The 21,507-nt window shown below is 48.8% G+C and overlaps 1 protein-coding gene across 3 annotated transcripts in view; it reads left to right on the forward strand.

Moving 5' to 3' along the window:
• Nbas (NBAS subunit of NRZ tethering complex) overlaps positions 1-21,507 on the forward strand; it is a 234,933-nt gene that overhangs the window by 181,804 nt on the left and 31,622 nt on the right. For all 3 annotated transcript variants that reach the window (XM_033756036.1, XM_033756035.1, XM_010629031.3), the window contains exons 45-47: positions 11,978-12,196; positions 14,851-15,053; positions 16,883-16,972. In XM_033756036.1, the coding sequence (XP_033611927.1) occupies positions 11,978-12,196; positions 14,851-15,053; positions 16,883-16,972 (512 nt within the window). The remainder of the gene's footprint in view (positions 1-11,977; positions 12,197-14,850; positions 15,054-16,882; positions 16,973-21,507) is intronic.

Below are 21,507 nucleotides of genomic sequence, written 5' to 3' on the forward strand. Positions count from 1 at the left end.
TGAAAATACTTGAAAGACAAGATACGGTCTCCAAAATTTGATGGAATGTAATACAATTTACACAAATACAATACAAGCAGTCTTGAGAAAAGGACCTTCTTTTACTGTCCTCTGAAGAAAGGAAAGGCCTCCCATCAAAGCTTTCACATGCTATTATTTATTTGCATGTTGACAGTTAATTATTTGTGCTGCTTACCATTTTTTCCACTTGTTAAAAGTTTAAAAATCCCTAAATTCTTAGAGAAGTCGCAGTCTGATTTCCCCATTTGGCTTCCAGCTTGGTTATTTCACATGTGCATCCTTGGTTCAGTTGTTCGTTCATTGAATAAAAACTGTGCGTGGGGTGGGCAGACTCTGTATTGGCTCTTGGAGACCCCTGCCCTAAGAACTGAACCCCCTGTGTGTTCCACTCTCTTGGAAAGTGGGCTGGCCTTGCTGGGGAACTGGTGCAGAGAATCCAGCAGAAGCCATGGGATGCCCCTTGTGCTGCAGGCTCCCCACCCTTCTCCCTGCCCCCCCCCGTGGGGGCAGCTGTTGTGTTTTGAGCAGTTCAGTGAAAGTGCCCCCTTGGCTGAGGTTGAGGGATGGGCACAACCCTGTGAGTAGCATGGAAAATAGGTCCCTGGCTTCTGACCCAGCTGGGTCATCAGGTGGAACCATAGTGCCAGCCTAGTTTGACAGGAATCTCAGCCACAGTTCATTCCACAGCTGGCTGTGCAAGGCACTCTCAGATTCATGGTTACAGATTGTAAATTCAGGTAGTTTGTTATCCGACAGAGAGTACCTACCATGTACCTGCTGCATGTCAGGATCTACTCTCAAAACCAGGTGTGAAACACCGATCGGAGTAGACAGGAGCATCACAGGGTAGGGTAGAAACTAAAACCAGGCAGTACATGAAATGGTTACATGCAGACCTGTGCAGTGATGATGAATGCAGAGCAGCAGGACTGCTGCAGTTTTAAATCAGACGACACCAGGGCCAGGATTTAGCTCAGTGGTTTTGTCACCTGCCTTGCAAGTGCTAGGTCTTGAGTTCGATCCTCTGTACCAAATAAATAAATAAAATAAAAGTAGATGAGACCAAGAAAGAGTCCAAGAAACGGCAGCAGCTGCCAGCTGTTTGGGTGCCCAGGGAAGGTTGTTTGAAGATCAGCAGGGGCTCACAGGACCCTGTGTGAATGAGAAACCACCGCAGGGTTCTGATCTGAGTGGGCGTTTCAGGAGCTCACTCTGCGGCTGTGATGGCCACACTGCAGAAGACAGTGGCGTGGGTGAGGAGGCTGCGTAGGGGGCAGTGGGGCTCCCCAAATGTATAGTGACCCCTCACCCATGGCGCATGCGTCCCGACACCTCAGTGTTAGATGCACGGAACTGCACGTTTCTGAAGCCTGTCTCTGCAGGCTCTTTGATGTAGTTTAATGTCTACTCGGGCACGGGAGAGGTTAATGATAATAACTAGTAATAGAGTAGAACAATTAAAACAGTACACTATCATCAAAGATGTTTCAAACCTATGAATTATTTCTGGAGTTTTCCATTTAATATTTTCAGACTGTGGATACTTGAAACCACGAGGCAGAATCCTGAAATGGGGGGCTGCTGTGAAAGAGGAGGGTGGTTTGACCGCAGCCATGAGATGGTGCAGAGTGATCAGATTTGGGATCGAGCCCTATGCCTTCCCGGCCCCATCTCATCACCTCTCCTAACCAGTGTGCCATGGGTGACACCGCCCATCATAACCAGGACGTTTGGGATGCTGTGGCTTTCTCCAGGCCACCAGCATGTGACAGGCAGAGCCTGGACTGGGAGCTAAGCCCGTCGTGTTCTGGCAGCACTCACTAACAAGGAGGCGTGTGCAAATGCTCATGCTCTGGGTCAGTTATGGAGTTTTGCTTGTGTTCTTGGCACCTTAGATAACCCATCACAGCCCACTGTGGCATATGTGCAGTAGAGGCTCACAGGCCCGGGACAGGAGCCAGGACAGGAGCTGGAGATTCAGTCAGCAGTGCTGGAGAGCTGAGGCAGCTTTAGGGGTCCTTCAGAACTGGCCAGCAGGATGCAGGGCTCGGCCTGGGGCCTCTGAGAACCGCAGGACTCTCACTGCACATATCAATGCAGGGAAGCTGTAGTCTTTGTCATGGGGTGTGTGCTCAGTGCACACTCTGGGCCTGCAGGAGGGACACTCACTTCTCTCTTCCCTATAGCAACTTGCGAGCCTGCTCCAGGCTTCAGAGCTGTGTGATCATCTGGTTCTCCAGGCCCAGAAGCCCACACACTCATTATTCAGTTAACGGGACTTCTTCTTTTTGATTATTTTTTGTTAGAGAGGGTCTCACTACGTTGCAGCTCAGGCTGGCCTTGAACTTACAGCAATCCTCCTGCCTCAGCCTGCGAGTGCTGGGATTACAGGTGTGTGCCCCTGTGCCCAGCTGGAAGTTTCAGTAAGAATAACCACATGTGAACACTGAGAATGGGAGCTGACCCCATCTCAGGTGCAAGGTGTCCCAGGCAGGTGACAGGTGTGACGCACAGGTGTGGACCCGCTCTCCCTCCCCCACTGCACACATGATCTTGTTCACCCGTGCAAGGGGAGGAGCCTTAGATTGTGTCACTTGCCAGGATGAAGTCCTGTGTCCCTGAGGTCATCATGGTCACGTTCATGGCTATCCCTGCCCTCACCCTGTGGCACCTTGTGGAGGATGTGCCGCCAACAGGGGCAGCTGGGCATGGCCCACAGGGGTCCATCATCGGCGCCTGGGTTGTGCCTGCAGGGTAGATCGGGTTAACCAGTTTCCTCCAGTGCTGTCTTCACATCCAGATGCTGGATGCTGTCCGAGCAAGAAAGAGTGTGGTGACAGCGTTCTGTGAGCCATCTTGCCAGCCCTGCAAAGTCAATAATTTAAAGACCATTCTACCAGATACATAAATTAGGTCCCAGGAAAGTTAAATAAGGCAGAGGGGGAGAGGTGAAGGTGCAGAGAGAATTAAGATGCGACCCTGAATGCACCAGCCCCGCCCCCGTGACCCATGTGGGTGCACGGCAGATGTGTGCTAATGAAGTGGAAGTTAGAAAGTTAAGTAACTGCAGTGTCCCCTGAGCCCAGTGGAAGGAGTCAGGATCCTCACCCTGGCCTCACAAGTCTGGCCTGAGGCTGCCTGGGCCATCACGATGATCAGCCCCCTGGCAGGCAGAAGACTCAGTTTCTGTTTGTGCTCGGGACATTGTTTCAGGTTGACTGAGATAACTGAAAGGTGGTGGAGAGGCCGCGAGTGCAGCACAGTCCTAGAGGAGGGTGCTGCTCTCAAAGGGCTGCGCTGTCATTAAAGTCAGGAATACGCAGGAGGAGGGGCCCTCCGGGTCTCATTCATTGCTGTGTAAATTTCCAGGAAGACGCAGGAGCCGACAGGTGACCTCACACTGATGACCAGTGGATAGTGCAGTGCATTGTACCAGGAAAGATGCGGTGGGGAGGAGGGTCTGAAAACAGCCTCTGCCGACTTGATCTTCCCTTCCCGCAGGCCTGACGCCTCCATAGCTGTTTATTATTCGGCTGTGAACCCTCAGTGACATGGGCTTTCTCACCCCTGCGTTCTGTGTTCACCCAGTACGCTCCCCAGCTGCCATTTAAGGGCTTCTCAGGCTTCAGATTTATCTCCTAAGTGCTCTTTTATAAATACATTCTCAATTCTGTGCAGTGGAGGAAGTTATTAAAAAAAGCCCTGCTTGGACCTGTCTGATGCCTGCTGCTCCGACAGGTACCCGCCCCACAGGGAGATCCTGTGAGGTTCTGCCCTCCATGTGCCTGGTGGTGGTCGTGGTCATCTCAGCCCTCTGGGGGCTGAGGCAGGACGATCACAAGTTTGAGAACAGTTTGGGCAACATAGTGACTTAGCCCTGTCACAAAACAATTAAAAAGCACTTGGGGATATTGCTCAGTGCAAAGGCCCTGGATTCAATCCTCAGTACTGAAGAAGAAAAGGAAAGAAAAGAAGGAAAGGAAGGGAGAGGAGAGGGGAGGGGAGGGGGGAGCAGAAAGGAAGGGGAAGGGGAAAGATGCCAATTGTTTTTGCCTGCTTCATGGCTGGGGAGCTCTTCATAGCAAAGGGGTAGACAGGGAAGCCTGCAGGCTATGCGGCACGACCCCTGTGTGTTCCGACCCACAGCAGGAAACCTGGGCTGCCTGGGCTGCTGACCTGGTGTGGGGTGGACGTGGTACTGAGTGGGAGTGAGGGTGACACATCTGGACTGACACCAGGAACGATTCCCTGAGGGTTAAGTAGGAGAGTGTAGGTGAAGGTCCCCGACAAATATACCTGCTTTTCTTTGCTCCTCTTCCTACAAGGTCAAAAAACGTCACTTGAATTGCTTCAACCCTAATTTTGAAATCTAGCAACAAAAAATTTTTTTAATGATCCCAAGTCATTTTATGTGCTGGGATTTAAAAAATCTGGGTTTTCATACTTACAGTTGATAGAATTGAGTAGATTTACTTTAAATGATCATAATCAAAACATTTTGGGTGTGTATCATAGAATGCTTGCAAGCAGAGATTCATAAATGACAAGTGTAAATTAATGCTTTCAAATTCCGCTAACACCTGTGTTACAGCCAGGGACCTTCATATTCATTACTGATTGCCTTCAAAGTTCATTTCATTTCTAATACTGCCTGTGCCCCTCTACTAAGATAAAGGTGGTCTCCACACTACTGAAAAACTTAGTGCTATGGTTTAGGTCTAGATGTTCCCAAAGACTCCTGCACACATAGGCAGGGCACTGGGCAGATGATTGAACGATGGGGGTTTAGAGCTGCCCCCTTGTTAAGAGGCGGGGCCTGGTAGAAGGGGCGGTCCTGGGGGCGTGACATGAAAGGTTTATCTCCTCCCCCGCTCCTCCCTTCTCTCCACTTCCTGTGCCCCACGCGGTGGTGAGCAGCTCTTCTCTGTTTCTCCTCTACCAAGCCCCCCCACCGTGATGTTACTGCCTCGGAGCAGCCAAAGATGGACTGAAACTACAAATGGTGGCAAAGTAAACCTCTCCTCCTTAACATGTGGGTGTCCAGTATTTGTCCCTGTGACGAGGAGAGGACTAAGATGTGTAGGGCTGAGTTAGCTTGCACTTAGCTAAAAAGGAACCTGTTTCTGTGCTCACTGGGCAGAGACACCATGTTCTCCGTGCCTTGTGTAATTCCTTTTTATCGCGGAAGTAGTTGATAGCCAAGGCCGGAAGTGCCTGATAGAAATGATTATCCTTCTGTTAAACACATAAGTGAGTGTGACAGAGCTGGCCTTCTTATTTGGGGGTTTGCATAGAGTATTTGTCATTTAAAGTAGTGCCTTACATGCTGTGGTAAACACTGAGAATGAAGGCCCGGTGGTGCCCTGGGTCCAACTCCTCGATGTCTGGAGGAGAGGGAACTCTGTGTAGTATGTGGCAGCCACACACAGCTGTGAACAGCTATTAGCAAATTGCAAAGTGATTTCTTTTCTAATAAAGCCCGTTAAAGATAACTTGATAACTTGGTGTCTTCTCTGTGGCCCCACATTTGTCGGCCCTTGCAACTTATCACCAGAACCGATTTGGAAGTGTTTTCTCCCATCAGTAGGTCCTGTCACTAGTTTAGTGGTGAACCTATGGCATGTGTGCTGCAGTGAGCTGTCTGTATCTTTGAAAGCTCTAAAAGGTTCGCCATCACTGGTCTAGAACGTTGTGGTCAGTATTCAAAGGAAAAAACTGAGCACGGCGGTACCTGCTAATAATTCCAGCACTTAGGAGGCTGAGGCAGGAGGATCACTGTGAGTTCCAGGCCAGCCTAGACTGCTCAGTGAGACCTTGTCTTAAAAAAGTTTGTTTCTCCATATCAGAAGTAATTATTTAAATCCAAATTAACATTTTGAAATTTTCTTCTCAGCAATTCCGAAGATTTTTTAAAAAATTGTTCTGCATTATCATTTCCATTATTGCAGTATATGTTTGATCAGAATGACACAGATATGTTAAATTTTTTGATAACTATTATAAAAATAAAATTGGGAAGGCATGGAGGTGCACACTTGGGATGCTCTTGGGAGACTGAGGCAGGAGGGCTGCTGTAAGTTCGAGGCCTGCCTGTGCTACACTGAGTTCAGGGCCATCCTGGACTATACAGTGAGACTCTGACTCACAAAACCAGTAATAATAATAAATAATAAATTTATATTTAAACTTTCCATCTTAATGAGGTAGATAGGGATTTAAACTTTGCTTTTAATTGGTCTAATTCCCAGATCAAGACTGAGTTCAACATCAGTTCTTTTATAATTCATACTTCATAGTTGTGTGGTCATAGCAAGGCCATTCAATTCCTTGAATGTCCTCCAAGCTATAACCCAAAGAATCATATAGCAAACTCTTACTGAAAATTATTTTCAGTGATTTATTATCCGGCTCTTCAGTTAGTCCTTTGCAGTGTTTGTTGAAAGCAAAGACTCAGGAGCCCTGTGACGTGCAGGAGGGAGTCGGTCCCTAGGTGCAGGGCCCCTCACACTGTGTCCGCACCCTGCCCCCGCCCTGGGGTTGGAGGATGAGTGGCGTTCGGCTCCACCTGCCTGTGTCACCAGCTTCCATCTGGACACATGCACACTGAGTGCACAGGGAGAGTGTTTGTCTTCTTGAGCCTGGAAACAGGTCCCTGGGCACCTGGGGCCTCTCAGCCTCTGGCTAGCAGCATCCAGGGAAGTGTGGAGAGCATGTGGCCTCCTGCATGCCCAAGGACCTTGATTTTCCCACGTGCTGGTGAGCGTGCTTGGTGGTACAGTGGGTGGCACAGGAATTGTGTTAGGTGTTGGGCTGTAGGCACTTAGAGAGCACACATCTGGTCCTGGAGCCCCTTGTTCCGCCAGAGTGGTGGCAGTGCCTGGCAGTTTCAGCACAGTGGGTGGGCTGCTCTCCTTGGTGCAGGTTGGCACAGGACCTGCCTGTGTCCAGAAGGGCACTCCGGGCTGATGCCAGAAAGACAGGCAAGGGTTGCCGGGAAAGAGAGCTGTGGATTCGTGCTTTCTGTTAAAACAAGATTCTCCTCGTGTTTCTGAACTTCTGTTTTTCTCTAGCATGTTCTCAGTGCACAGTGGTTGCATTTCTCGTGGGGGCTTGGAGCTTGCACATGAGACATCTTCGCCCTCTCCCTCGGGTTCTCTGAATGATTTTAAAGGAGACTCTAAAAGCACACATTTACATAACCGTCTTTAGTATGCAAGTTGCCTTTAGTGGCTTCCCAGTCAGAGTCCTTAGTTGCTTGGTGTTCAAGGCCACTTGGGATTTATTCTCAGTTGACCTTTCTGACCATAGCTTTGCAGCATCCTAGCTCAGGAGTCAGCCAACTGTGGCCTGCAGGGCGAGCTGAGCCTTTCACCCCTCCACAGCTCATACTGACTTCTGCATCTTTTTAAATGATTACAGAAACCAACCAAACAAACAAAACAAAATCCAGAAGAAAATGGAACAGGCACACCTGAGGCTACAAAGCCGGTTCTGGTGCTCTCTGGCCCATTCTGCATTGTCATCAGCACAGGTGTCCCTGCTTCTGCATTGTGGGGGCTTTGGGCCCTTCACTAGGTCCTGACCCCGCTTTCTGACACCAGCCCAGTCCTCTGCTCTCCCCAACCCCAGGTGACACTGCAGGCAGACTCTGCCCCCTTCTTGTCAGACGAAAGGACACGATGCTGGGGCCTGGCCCTCTTGAGAACTGCCCGGGCTCCTCCTGACTGGAGTTAAGTTGCAAACAATCAGGAATCTTCACCCCAGCATTGTATCTCTGCAAATAAATCGTAGAGCTCTTCTATATTTGAAACATTTTTAGCAGTGTGGGCCCAGAACCACATCCTCAGGGTCTATTTCTCTGCTTATTTGTTTTTGAGACATCTCCCTCAAATTCTACATATCTTTGATGTATCACCCCATACATCTTCTCTCTCAATTTAAAGGCCGTTCCCCTAAAGCTATCAGCTTTTTGTGGAGGGCCACATCATTAATTGGATCTGTGCCCTGAGCCATTTTGTCCAATTGAAAGAATTTACGGGTGTCACAACCTGGGTTTATCTTTCCCCCAGAGCACTTTAATCTTCTAAAGGTTTTACCTGGTGCTTGTTATCTGTAGATGTCTCCATCTTATTTTTTACTGTTGGAGTCTAGGATTAATAAAATTTTAACCATGTAAGGCCCTTGATTTTTGTGCTATTTTTCTACTCTATTTCACTCTTCATATAATCCAGACATTGTTTTCTTAAACTCTTTTCTTTTTTACAACACATTAACCACTACTTAACCACCGCTTTCTGTAACACTCAGCAATATCACTGTTGTTCATTTTCCAACTTTCTTAAAGCCACATGTGCATTGATGTCTTTGTTGCTAGGGCAAAATACCCGACATCTATGAGTTAAAAGAGGAAAGGTTTATTTTAGCTCACAGTTTTTAGAGGTTTCAGTCCCTTGTCAGCTGGCTTCAAGGCAGGAGCGTGACAGAGGGGCAAGAGTTCATGGCAGGGCCAGCAGGAAGCAGCCAGCAGTGATCCTTCCTTTCCCTTTTATCTCACCCAGGCTACTGTTAGCCTATTGGTTGCTGCCACCCACACCCAGGATGGGGCTTCCATCATCCACACCCAGAACTAGGCTAAACCAATCAGTAGTCTAATTTAGTTATTGCACCCTAAATCCATATTCATACACCCACACCCTAGAGCCAGCGACCTCAGAGTCCCACCTGTGAGTGCCTGAGGCTGGGGGGTGAGGGTGGGGAAATCCTTGTGTTCTGTTCTAAGCAGTGTAGTTAGCTCAGGAAAAAAAGGTTTTTCTAAAACAGAATTATGTGATAGACACCTGAGGAATATTTAAAAAAAAATGATGGTGTCTTAGCTACTTCCTGTGGCTGGGACAAAACACCCAGGACTATAATTTAAAGGAGGAGAGGTTTGTTGTGGCTCACGGTTTGGTCAGTGATTGACTGCTGCAGGTTAGGAAGGTCTGCTAGTGGGAAGATAACTCAACAGGAAGCAGGGCGAGAAGGCGGGGCAGTGGCCACCTCTGACCAGGCACCACCTCCTTCTTTTTGAGATAGGGTCTCACTGTGTAATTGAGACTGACCTGGAACTCACTATGTAGCCCAGGCTGGTCTGGAACTCACAGCGATCCTCTTGCTTCAGCCTCCTGAGTGCTGGGATTACAGGCTTGCGCCACCACACCTGGCAGGGTGCCACCTTCTAAGGGCCAGTCGGCCACAGTGCTGTGATTAGTCACCTTCCTCACACGGAGGCAATCAGGGGACATTTCAGATCCAAGCCACGACAGGTGAAGGATGGCCTGTGTACTGTCTTACCAGGTACCGAATTAAAACCCAGCTTCTGTTTATCGAGCGCTTCCTGTGGGCAACACTCTATGCTGATCATTTTACATTTCATGTCATGTAAGTTCTTAAAATGATATTATGCAATAGGTGGTATTTTTCACATTTTTGCTGATGAAGAAGCTAAGGTTTAAAGCACTTCATCAAGTTGCATAAGTCACCCAAGTAGTAAATATGAGACCTGGGTTTTCAGGGGCGAGTCGGGCCTCAGACAGGAAAGATCTCACCTCCTGCCTGGGGAATTTGCTGCCTCAGCTGCTTTCTTGCCAGTTTGTCGGCTGAACTCTTCCACATCACGTAGTAGGGTAGGAAGAAGAGTGGGCCACTGGTATATGCAAATGATTCTGAGATTTCTCTTCCTAGTGGAAACAATTCTGAGTGCAAAGATTTGCTCCATTGCATTAATTCTTACCCAGCCTTGATCTTGATCATCACTCAGGGTCCAGCCAGCACAGGCTCTGCTGAGAGCTCATTCACCGGCTGCAGATGCAGGGATGGCAGGAGGGGGCTGGAGAGTGAGGATGGGCGGCCCAGATTCCAGGGCGACTCTTTTCCTACCCTTCCTGGAGCTCAGGGCTTCTAGGCACAGGATGATTGAACTAAACACACTTGTAATATCTTGTGTTTCTGAACCACAGGAGGAGGGTGTGGTTGGCGCACAGCTATAATCCCAGCACTTGGGAGGCTGAGGCAGGAGGATTGCTATGTGTTGGAGGGCAATCGCTTCTCGGCCTTTTGGCTAAGATCAAGTGGAGGGCAGCCTGGGCTATGTAGTGAATTCAAGACCAGCTTGGACTACATAGCAAGACCTTAGTTTAAACAAAATAAAATAAATCAAATAAACCTAAAGCCCAGTAAGGAGCCCACAGTTGTGAACCTGTCAGGGGAGGCTTCTGTGTGTGCTATGGCCTTGGGTCCTTCAAGTTTAGATCAGTTAAGAGGTTCAGGCTCTAGAACGTCTTTTGAAGCCGTATTTACAGACAAATTCAGTTACGACTCTGTGGAGATAGTGCTTCCCCAGAGATACCTCCTGTCAGTATGTGTGTGGCCTCACGCACACCAGCCCTCAGGACTGGAAGGTAATAATACTGGGTAGAGAGGCTTGGAGGTAGCAGACTGGAAATGGAAGTTTCCTGTGACTTCTCTGACATCTTGTATTTAAAGCTTATTCCTACTTCTCAGAGTCCTACAATGACTGCTTTTAAGAAATAGTAGGGGAAGTAACATTTTTGTCATAGGACTTTTATGTTTTTGTATTTTTAGAATTGTAATATTTTACTGTTTGAGACAAGGTTTCTCTTTATAGTTCAGATGGGCCTTCGACTTAGTATGTGGCCACTGGCCTCAAATTTGTGGCAATCCTGCCTCAGCCTCCTAAGTGCTGGAATTACAGGCACACGCCACTATGCCTAGCTCATTTTATTTTTCAGAAAGTCCTTTTGGAGATACAGTGACAGTGTGCTTCTTAGTTAACAGGAAGTCAGACTGGAAACTCCAAAGCAACATAGATAAGCGGGGCCATAGAGGGTACCCAGATAGCTCCTCTGTCCAAACAGGCATGTTCAGACATGGCTTTGCATTGTTGGGGGTGAAAGAGCTTTACATTTTCAATATTATTGCAAAAGTAGAAGCCCTGAGCAGCTGACACTGTGCCTGGCACATCCCAGTAAACTGATGAGTAAATACAACTTTGTTACAGAAACCTTGCAAGTGGAAAAGAAAAAAAATAGCTTATAACTCCACCACCTTCATATTTACTGATTTAAAATATTATATACATTGGCTACATACAGAGATATTTTATATATAAATATATTTAGTGTACATGTGTACACAAAAAAATTTGATCTCAGCCAAAAGGCCAAGAAGCTATGTATATAAATAAAAACTATGCAAAATGCTGTATATGTTATATACCATTTACATTTTTTTTTGGTACTGGGGATTGAACTCAGGACCTTGCACTTGCCGGGTAGGTACGGTGCCACTGAGCTAAATCCCCAGCCCTGTATCATTTCAATTTTAATGTTAGTATGACAGAGACAGTTTTATATCCTGATTTCTAAAATTTTGTGATAAGCATTTCCCAAAGTTGCTGTGTTGTTTTTGTAATTCTAACTTTAATGACAGCATATTATACTTTCCAATAATTCAGCATAGGCTAGCTACTATTTCTCTTGTCAGTTAGATTACTTTTGAAGTTTTTGATAGTTTTATTCCATTAAAATCTCTGTGCATATATTTCTTTTGAATTATTTCATTAAATGATCAGAATTAGAAATTATGATCATAGGAACGACTCCCCAACTGTCAATCAGTGTGAGTAGATTTATAATTCGAGCATTATCTGCTTTGAGTATGATCGTTTTTAAAAATCCATGTCTATGATTTCATAGCGCAAGGTACCTCACTGTTTTTCTTTCCTTCACTGAACAAAACTAGCAAAAGTGCTCTTTAGGGATGCAGACTCTTGGTCGACTCTGCTGCCTGTGTTGAAGTTCCTCTCCGTGCTGTCTCGCTGGCACCTCGTCGAATGTGCTTTGTGTCCTAGGTGAGGCCGGGCTGTCCGCTGTGCTAACACTGCTCCCTCTCTCAGCTGCCTGTGGAGGTTCGAGAAGAGATGACCAGGAAGGCTATCGCCATGGTCACAAATTTGATGGAGAAGCCACGGAAGAGGAATTCAGAAGACAGCGTTCAGGAGGCCAGCACTTCTGCGCTCACTTATGCTGATGCTTTGGGCCACTTGCAGAAGTCGCTCGCCCACCTGGGGACGCTGGGCCACAGCTTCGTCCTCTCCCTAAAGAACAGCGAGCAGGTAAGGAAGCAGTGAGGCCCTCAGGTGCCTCAGCAGACCTAGTGCCCAACAGCACTGCCCTGCCAGCCACGCCTCTCTTAGACCCTCTTTTCCCTTTTTGTGCAGTGCTGGGGCTCAAACCCAGGTAGCCAAGTGGCCACAGAGCCACACCCAGCCAACACCAGCTCTTCAGGGACACTTAAGACGCCCAGGTGTAGCAGCAGCTCTGATGAGGTTCTCAGACCCGCAGATATTCATGAAAGCCACCCCAAGCCTCTGCCCTTTACCCTCTGCTTTTTCACTTGTCAGCTCACTTCATTCTTTCCAAAGGAATTTGGGGCACGTAGGGCAGATGATACCTAGAAAACAAAGTGAGGAGATGTACTGGGTACCACCACAGCACTTGGGAGGCTGAGGCAGGAGGATTGCTGTGAGTTCAAGTCCAGCTTGAACTACATAAAACAATCCCCCACCATGATAATAAAGTTAAGAAATCTTAAAGACAATGTGGCTTTCAAGCTGTCCTCGCACTGATGTTTTGCTTTCCAGCTGTGTGTCAGGCTGTTCCTCCCTAACTGTTGCAAATTCCGAAAGAGCCTCCCATGCTCACTTTGGGAGTTTCCTGAAAGCAGGACGCTCCTCGTTCCATTTTAGTGTTGTGCATTTCCTGTGTAGCTTCATTGTCAATATGGCTTTTCTGGCCAGCGAAACTGTCCTGCTTCATTTCCAGCTGAGGCTTCAGAGCCCTGCAGATGCTTTGGTGTTAGGATCGGGCAAGGGAGTCGGGGATTTTGTTCTGTGTCTTAACAGCCACAACAGTGTAGATATTCTTCTCAATAACTAGAAAGCTGACAGATAAGTCCTTTTCGTGTAAATGGAAACATTGCTTAGCTACGTGAAAAATCTTCCATTTGTCCTTTAATGCTATGGCAGAGAGCCTGTCAGTGGCCTCCAACCTCCTCTTTCATTTTTCTTAAGTTGTCCACACTTGCAGAATTTTCTTGGCTTGTGGGGCAATATTTCTAACTAGAAAGCTCAGCAGTGGACAGGAATTCAGATAACGAGCAAATGGAAAATTTCAAAATTTGTATGAGATACTTAATCCAAACCCTTCATTAAAAAGATAATGGGAAGAGCTTGGGAATTTGATAGCAGTTTTATTTCATTTGTATTTTTCAGTGCCTATTAGCCTGTCTAATGAATGCTATTAAATACTGGCCCAAGCAAGAATAGAAGCCTTTCTGTGGAGCAAATTGTTTTTACCATCTTGATTTATCCTGCTGACATTCTAAACCACAGCCCATAACTATGAGAACTAGGATTAAACCTGAATCTACAGTGGAAATGGCTTATATTTATTAGTGCGAAGATTTCCAAAGGCTTGTTTACTGTTTAAATTGCATGTACTATATTCCAATCAGGAGGATTATCATTATTCTCCTTGGGACACATTGTCCTGCTCTGACTGGCACGGTGTGTGCGGATCCGAGGAGTGTGAGGGGACCATGCTGCTGCCCGGAGGCCCTTTCCATAACAGACACTGGCAGTCACCCCAGGCAGCCTTTGCTTTTGGCCCCCTAATTGTACGGTGGTCAAGAACACTTGAATTCCCATGAAGTTGGTACAGTCTGAGTGGAAGACCTTTGCTCCTCCCTCCTCCTCGTATAGGCATGGGTCCTGGCTATTACTGAGTCTCACTCAGAGGTACTTTTAAAATAGAAATTGTGAGGACATCAAAAATCCAGCTAATGTTCAGATTTTTTTTTTTTCACACAGTTGTTTTGAAAAACAAACCTATTCAGGATTACAAGAGAAATGGTGAGGAACCTGGAAAGTGCTGCTGTCATTTTGAGACCATATTTGGTTGTCTGCACTTGTGGTCCATGTGTACGTCGTTACTGCACAGGACGTGTGGAGTTCGGAGGATTAGCATGAGACATGGCCACGCCCATTCATTACCAAGGGCGCGCGTTACTGGTGCGCTGTGTCCGTGCTCCCATTGGCCACTTGGCAATGAGTCTCAAGTTCATCTGTTCAGTCCTCCGGGATGTCCCTGGGTATTTGCAAATACAAAATCGTAATTTATCGTTTTAAGTATTAATGTCAGTAATATTTGTTTATATTCAATTCTGTATTAATGTTATAATTCAGTGTGTTGTGTGTTGCAGCAGATGTCCTAAATGCATCCATCTGGCTGGCGACCTTAACTGGTATTTTTAGGGTAGGGCTTACATTATGAGCATCCTGAATACTCATTCGTGGGCTTTGTTTTCTGGCTTATACCTTATGTGGGGGCAGATACGGTATGGTATGGCTGTGGTCCAAGAGTAACTGGACAGTGGATGCCCCCTACCCTCCAGTGCTGGCCACCTGGCATGGTGCCAGAGGACTCGCGTGTTCACAGTGCCTCCTGCCCACGAGCCCCTCCTGTCTTCAGCCACATTGCCCAGACGTGTAAACCCCAGGTCACAGAGACCACCTCTGCTAATACACAGGAAAGTGAGGATTTGCACCAGGCCTGGAGCTGGCACCTGTGTCTTGGTAACCCAGCCATGGCCGTGGATGTGCCGTAGGGGCTGTCGTTTGTGTGTTTGGTGACCTAACGCATCTCACCGCGTGCACACTGATGCAGTTGTTCTGCCCTTGAGTCAGACCTTGGCTCCTGTGTCTTTCAGGAAGCACTGCAGAGATACAGTGACCTGTACGACCGGTCCCGATCGGAAAAGGGACCGCTTCGCAACCTCACTGTGACCATGTGTTTGGAGGGCCAGCCGCTGGGCACGATTCGGCAGCTGCTTGAGGTGGCGGTCGGCCCCCAGGACATGTGCCCCAAGGATGTTGTGCAAAGTGCAATTGTGAAAATAATTTCTGTGTTGAGGTAAGCTCTTGGGTAACCACTGAGGGAAAACCTGGGGTAATGTTTGCCCATATTAGTGTTGACCTCGCGGTTGTCATGAAACTCAACTGTGGTCATGGATGGAAAAGCATTTGACATTTTCAAGTACTTGATAGGAGTGTGAGGTTATTTTTAGGATTCTTAAAGACTTAATGTCTTAAAATACCTGAAAGATGGAGAGCCTGGAGAATGCCCCACCCTCAGTATTACGGCCCCGTTGAAGGAGCAGATGCACTTCCGGTTGGACCTCTCTCCCTCCTCCAGGAGGCCTTGGTGGGGAATGCGGGCGGACACACTGCAGGAAGTGGGTACCAGGAGCTAGGTGCGTGTCCTCTCTTGCCTTTTGCAGCTCCTTCCGGGGAGTGGGGGGAGACGGTGCTGAAGGTCCCTCTGGAGCTCCCAGGAGAGGTTCCTGGCCCTGGGAGGCAGGCAGCAAGCTGTTCGGGTCTCTGGCGTGCTTCACCCACAGCGAGCCACAGGACCTTGACACTGAGATCCTTTGGACCGTGTGCTGCCTTTGCCAGGAGCATCTTGGGGATCAGGACAGGGAGGACGTGAGGCTGGACAAGTAATAAGGCCTCAGTGCTTTCTGTGAATAATGCAGCAAGGCTCAGAGATGCCATTGTGTTTAATTTATTCTCCTTTAAGATTCTTTATCATTCTGTGTTGCTCTTGAGGAACTTTGTGATTAAATGTGTGTCAGTTTCCTGCAGCTGAACTGAAATCAAATGGGCCTTTCTCAGCTTAGTTACCCTCACTTCATAGTTTTCACCATAATACTCTGAGGGTGCTGGTAATTTTATAGAGGACAGACATAAAATATGACTGGGTTTTTGAGAAATAACAGTGCCAAATTAAGAAAGCCTTGCTCCGTTAATAGCTTGATCCGATTATTCTGCCGCTGTTGCAAGTGACGACGGGTATTTGCTGTCACACTTTGTGCCTCGTAGTTTGTACCTATTTTTATGTTTTTTAAAATCAGGCCCTAGATGAAGTTTGCAAAAGCAAACATTAGTGTTTTGATGGTTTTGATTCATTTCCTTAAAATTGGATATTTTCATTGATAATTACAATAATAAATACCAGTAGTATTTTCACATTTGTAAACTTTTGGCATAGCTGATAGTTTTTCTTTCCCACCCCACACCCGCTCCCAGCAGAGGTGGGGTTCTGATCTCCACAGAAGGGGACAGAATCTAAGAAAGGCGGAGAGTGTGCTGGGGAGCTCAGCTGCCTCTTTCTCAGAAGAAAGGGAACTGCTTTTGACAGTGGCTCTGGCATTTACCCTCCATGAGGTTCAGAAGGCACCAAGGGACAGAGGCGTGGAGGGAGCCAACTCAGCAGTGGTTTAAATTATGCACTTGAACTCCACTCTGCATTTCTGGAGTCCGCGAGAAGTGGGTGTAATGACTGTGCTGGTTCCCTGGGCTGTGGGGACTTGGGCCTGGTACCTAGGAGGTCACAGATAAATGAGTTTTTAATAGAGTTCAGCTTGCGCTTTTAGGATGTGCCATATTTGATGCTTAATGGCTCGCGTAGTTAACACTTAGGGAGTGTCTCGGTGACAGCGTGCAGCCAGGCTGTGCCATTCTTGACAGGAAAGACTGTGGGCCCTGACGGGGGGTGGGCGAGGCTTCCCTTCCAAATCTTGTCACCTCCTCCCAGCTTGGTACTTTGTAGACACACACTGCACACACGGATGCGAGCAGGCAGCGTCGACTGCGCCAGACTTCAGCTGGTTCATCTGCGGTGTGGGTGCACAGCGTGCTTCCGAGGTCCTCTGACTTGGGTGTCCCCCTTTCTCTTCACAGTGGTGGCAGTGCTGACCTAGGAGGGACGAGGGACCCGCTCCAGGTCCTGGAGGGCGTGGTCACAGCCGTGCGTGCCAGTGTGGATGCGGGGTAAGGAGGCTGTGGGTGCCTCTCTCGGACCAGGTCTCCAGGCTTCCAGGCTAAGTGGCACGGTGGGCAGTGTGTGGGAGGAAGGGCTGAGGGCCTTCTGCGGGGTGAGGCGGCTGCGTGTCTGGAGCCCACACCTCCAGTGCCATGCTGGGCCTGTGACCTGGACAGCACTGTGTCTTCTTGTGTCCTTTGGGGCAGGAAGTGCCAGAGAGAAAACTGCTTTGAGTTTTTAGAAAAGATCCTCATATATGAGTTAACTTCATTAGCTTGGAAGTTTCTGGAGGATAGCTTTTTTTTTTTTAAGTCTTTATTGAAGCTGGCTGTGATGGCTGTGATGGCACTCAAGAGGCTGAGGCAGGAGGATCAAAAGTTCAAGGCCAGCCAGGGCTGCATAGCCCTATCCCAAAACACCAAAAAAATAAAAAACAAAAAAACCTTTGTAGAAATTCAGTCAACCTCGTTTGAGGGCTCAGAGCTTCTGAAATTAAAAGGTCTGTGATGCCACTTTATAAATAATCCTTCAGTCAGGTACACGGGCATCGAGAAGAGTAACGCAGGCAACGACTAGTGGTTTCTGGTTCCTCCAGGTTCACAGCCATCTCCATCTCACACCCATGGCAACCCTCTAAGTTCTACCCAATCTTCTTTTTCTTTAATTGAAAAGATGATCTCATCGTAGTGGAAACCTGATTGGGGAAACGCCCCATGGTTTCATCAAGAAATGCGTTATTTGTGTGTGTGTCCGTGTTACCCTCTGGTCACTGTGCGGGAGTGTGTGTTTCTGTGTGGTTTCCCGAAACCTCTGGACGCTCATCTCCCACCTCGTGTACTGGAAGTGCTTCCCACTTCTCTGTGGACCCAGTGCCCATGGTTACTGCTGAGGCCATGGTGCTGTTGCTGTTTCAGAGGACAGATAGCTGAGGGAGCGCTGCCCACCCAGCGTCCTGCCCTGGGAGTGGAGCCCAGATCCTGCCCAGCCTTAGTCCCGAGGCCTCTGTGGTATTTGCCCTGCTGCCCTAGGTGTCAGGGTTGAGGGGCAGAAGCCGGTTGGGACACTGCTGTGGTGAACAGGGAGGAGCGCTGCAGCCAGGACCGTTTCCTCTGCTCTTACACGGCAGTCACCCAAACCTTTTGGCACCCGCCTCTTTGGATAGGAAGCTATGGCAGTGGCTAATTCAGTCCCATCCCCTAAAGAGGAGTTGGATTGTTCTGTGTGCTTTCTGGGCACCGTGGTGTGGGTAAAGTCGGGACACATCACCAGTGGGTAGGAAATGTCCTTCGGCCCCTAGAGCTCCAGTCTCCTGAGGAGACAAGCTTGCCTGTAGTCACGGTAACAGTGCTGGAGGGGAAGTACTGCACAGGAAGCCTCAGTGAGTCAGGCAGGTACACAGGGGTGGCACAGACCTGTTGCTGGCAAAGACTGCAGACAGAGCGGGGTGGTGGCTCCCAGTCTGAGCAGCTATAGGAGCAGCAGGTGGTAGAGGCGGGGGACAGTGTGGCCTGGGCCACCCTCAGTCCCTCCTGGAGGCTGCATCAGCTGCTGCCTTCCCAGGCCCAGTGAACCAGTCAGCTGGAGTGGGGGCGGCCAGTTTCCTTGGAGACGAAAGTTCTGGTAGGCTGGATGCTTCCAGAGTCAGCACCCAGTGAGTGCCTCAGCCCTGTCCACTGGGACCTCTGGAATGTGCATGGTGAGTTTCCAGCCATGCATCCTTGTGTGTCTGGTTTTGCTGTCGTGGCTGCCTCCATGTCCTGAATTGACTCAAAATGTCTTCCTTTCCTGATCATTGTGACTTTGGGAAGAGCCGGAAGTCTCATGTGCCAGATCTGATAACTAAGGTGGATGAGGACAGTGTTGTGTCTTTATGAGCCTGCTTTTCCCGTAGATGGTCTCAGCAGTAGCATTCATTATATTTTTTTTCATTTATTGTATTTTTTTATTACACCTGGTAAAGACGCTCAGGAAAGAGGACTCCAGAGCTCCTGCAGGAAGTGGCGAGGACAATGGGATGAGTGTGTTTGAAGCAGGGGAGATTAAAAATTAATTTTTCACAAATGCAAACATTCGTTGTACCCTCTGATCACACCTTTCTCCAAAGACTCTTAACTTGAGTTGGAGCCTAACATGCTTCGAGGAGGAACACATTCGAGGCAGAACAAAATCTTACTGTTTATCCCAGAGACAAAATCACAAAGGTGTCTTTGGAGAAAACTTCACTGAGGGCCGGATGTGGCTCAGTGGCGGGACATTCGCCTACTGTGAGCGAGGCCCAGGCTTCCATCTCCAGTGCTAGAAAAAAGGAGAGAATGAATAGCAATTGGCCAATGAAAGAAAGAAGTGCAGTGGGGCACAGCTTGTTCCGGTTGCACAGATGGGCCTGCTGCTGTCTCTGGGGTTCCCTCTCCAGTGACCTGCATGGTCACCTGCAGTCAGTGTCTGTGTCCAGGTCTCCATTGGGGACCTCGAGTGACACGGGGGTCCCGCCCCTCCCAGCAGCACCCTGGTCACCCACTGCTCACTGTCAGCCTCCTCTTCCTCCTCAGTACAACACGCCCAAGCCCAGCCCTGCCACCTGCCACCCCTCTGGGTGTCTGTAACCTGCACCTGTGAACAGTGTCAGCTGTCACACACATGCACGCATGCACCCACCCTTGGCTCCCGCTCACGCAGACACCACCCTGGGTCGGCTCTAGAAGCCTGGTGTGGAGTAAGGTGAGTGTGGTGGTGCCTGCCTGCCACCCTGTGCCTGGCTCTGCAGCTCTTTACATGGCGGGTGCCGTTTCCCAGCATCTTCTCCTTTCACTTTTGTCTTGGCATGGGTGCCAGTTGCCTTGTAACTGCAGCCTCTGCCCACAGAAGAAAAGCTTTCACTTTCACCTGTGCTAATTTTAAATCACAAAACCCAACACTCAGGCCGGCCGCTGCCGGTGGAGCCAGTCACTGGGACCAACGGCTTCTTCCCGTTGTAACCGCGTTTCTGCCTCACAAGCGGCTGGCATTGTGGGTGTGACTCATGTCAGACCTCCGGTGCCGTCTGCACTTAGTGTGGAGCCACGTGCATATTAAATTTATTCCGTGACTCGGGGTATTTTCCCCTTTGCTGATGTGTCTCTAACATCTGTTTTGATAGTATCTAAATTTGTAGTTTGCATAAGAAAAATACCGTTAAAATCATAATATCCTAAAACAGTGTATCTGCTAAGCCCAGAATTGATAAAATGCTAACGATATCTGTTTAAGAAATAACCAAGAATCCCTGGTGCCCAGCGGTCCCTTTGTGCAGGGGCCAGGAGAAGCGCAGCTCAGTGGGAGCCCTCGAGACAGCAGGATCACACAGAAACTGGCGCCTCCCTTCTTCAGATCACAGCAAAGCTCAGACAGGTGACGGGCCTGTGCAGGGTCCCCAGCTGGGCCTGCCCCGATGTCCCCCCCGCCCCCATGGTGCCTGTGACATGAGTCCCATGGAGGGCACCCTGGTGCGTCTCATGGCTTCACTGTGAGGGGCCCGGGATCTTGGTGACAGCGGCTCTGACTGTGTAGGTCTCAGCCATCCCGGGTCCCATCTCTGGCCCTGCCCCTCCTGCCTTGGCTTTCCCCCTGCTTTCAGCCTTCTGCATACACCTCTAAAATCTCACAGGGATGACCCTGAGCCCGAGCCCCGATGGTGTGTGGAATCAAATCCCCTCCGCTGGCAGCAACAGCTGACTAACAAGGAATTCCTCCACGCTGTACTCCAAAAAGAAAAAAGATTTCCTTTAGAGTGATCGAGTATTTGTGCTTGTGGTGCACGTGTTTAAGTTTCTGTTGAACGCATTAGTGGCTGGATCACCTGAAGCCTTTCAGATCTCAAATGGTGTCAGGGTACTTGAACCTCGTGGAATGCGTGAATATTCCCTAGGGATGTCTTGTTACTTTTCATAGCTCAGGAAGGAAGAAAGAGAGAAGAGAAGAGAGAAGGAGGAGGGTGGGAGGAGAGCAGCGTCCTCCTGAGCACACTGATCGGGATTCCTCCTGCCCTTCCTGTCCTCCTCAATGCAGCCATCTCCCTGGATCCCCCTGTGGGTTCTGTCGCCTTCCTGAAGGCCAAGGTCATAGGGCAGCATCCTGGAGCCACTGTGCGTCCACAAGGTCCTCATTCACCCCAGGCCCTGCTCCCGCTGGGTCACCATGACACGTGACATCGAGTGGCACACTCTGTGGGACACCTGCCTCACAAGCTAGGCTTTGGCGCTGGAATGGTGTACATGCCAAAATCACTGCCTGCCTAGGACTGTTACTGCTGTGTTATTCACAGTATGCATTCATGTGTCAGTAAATCTGACTTCCTCATCAGTCGCCCTGAGTTTTTCCTCGTTGCTCCTAAACAGAAGATAATTCTCTTAGGACAGCAGTGGGAGCCTTTCAGAGCTTTCAGTGATAACAAACAGCCCACTGCAGCACTTGTGCCATAGGTTCACCACTACTGCCCTACAAAGTGTTCACCCCGCCCAAGCTCCACATGGGGAGGGAAGACGCTATGTGTAGAGGTGACCTGCAT

Source organism: Fukomys damarensis, unplaced genomic scaffold (genome assembly GCF_012274545.1).
Source record: "Fukomys damarensis isolate Sample0158 unplaced genomic scaffold, DMR_v1.0_HiC HiC_scaffold_25, whole genome shotgun sequence".
NCBI classification, from domain to species: Eukaryota; Metazoa; Chordata; class Mammalia; order Rodentia; family Bathyergidae; genus Fukomys; species Fukomys damarensis.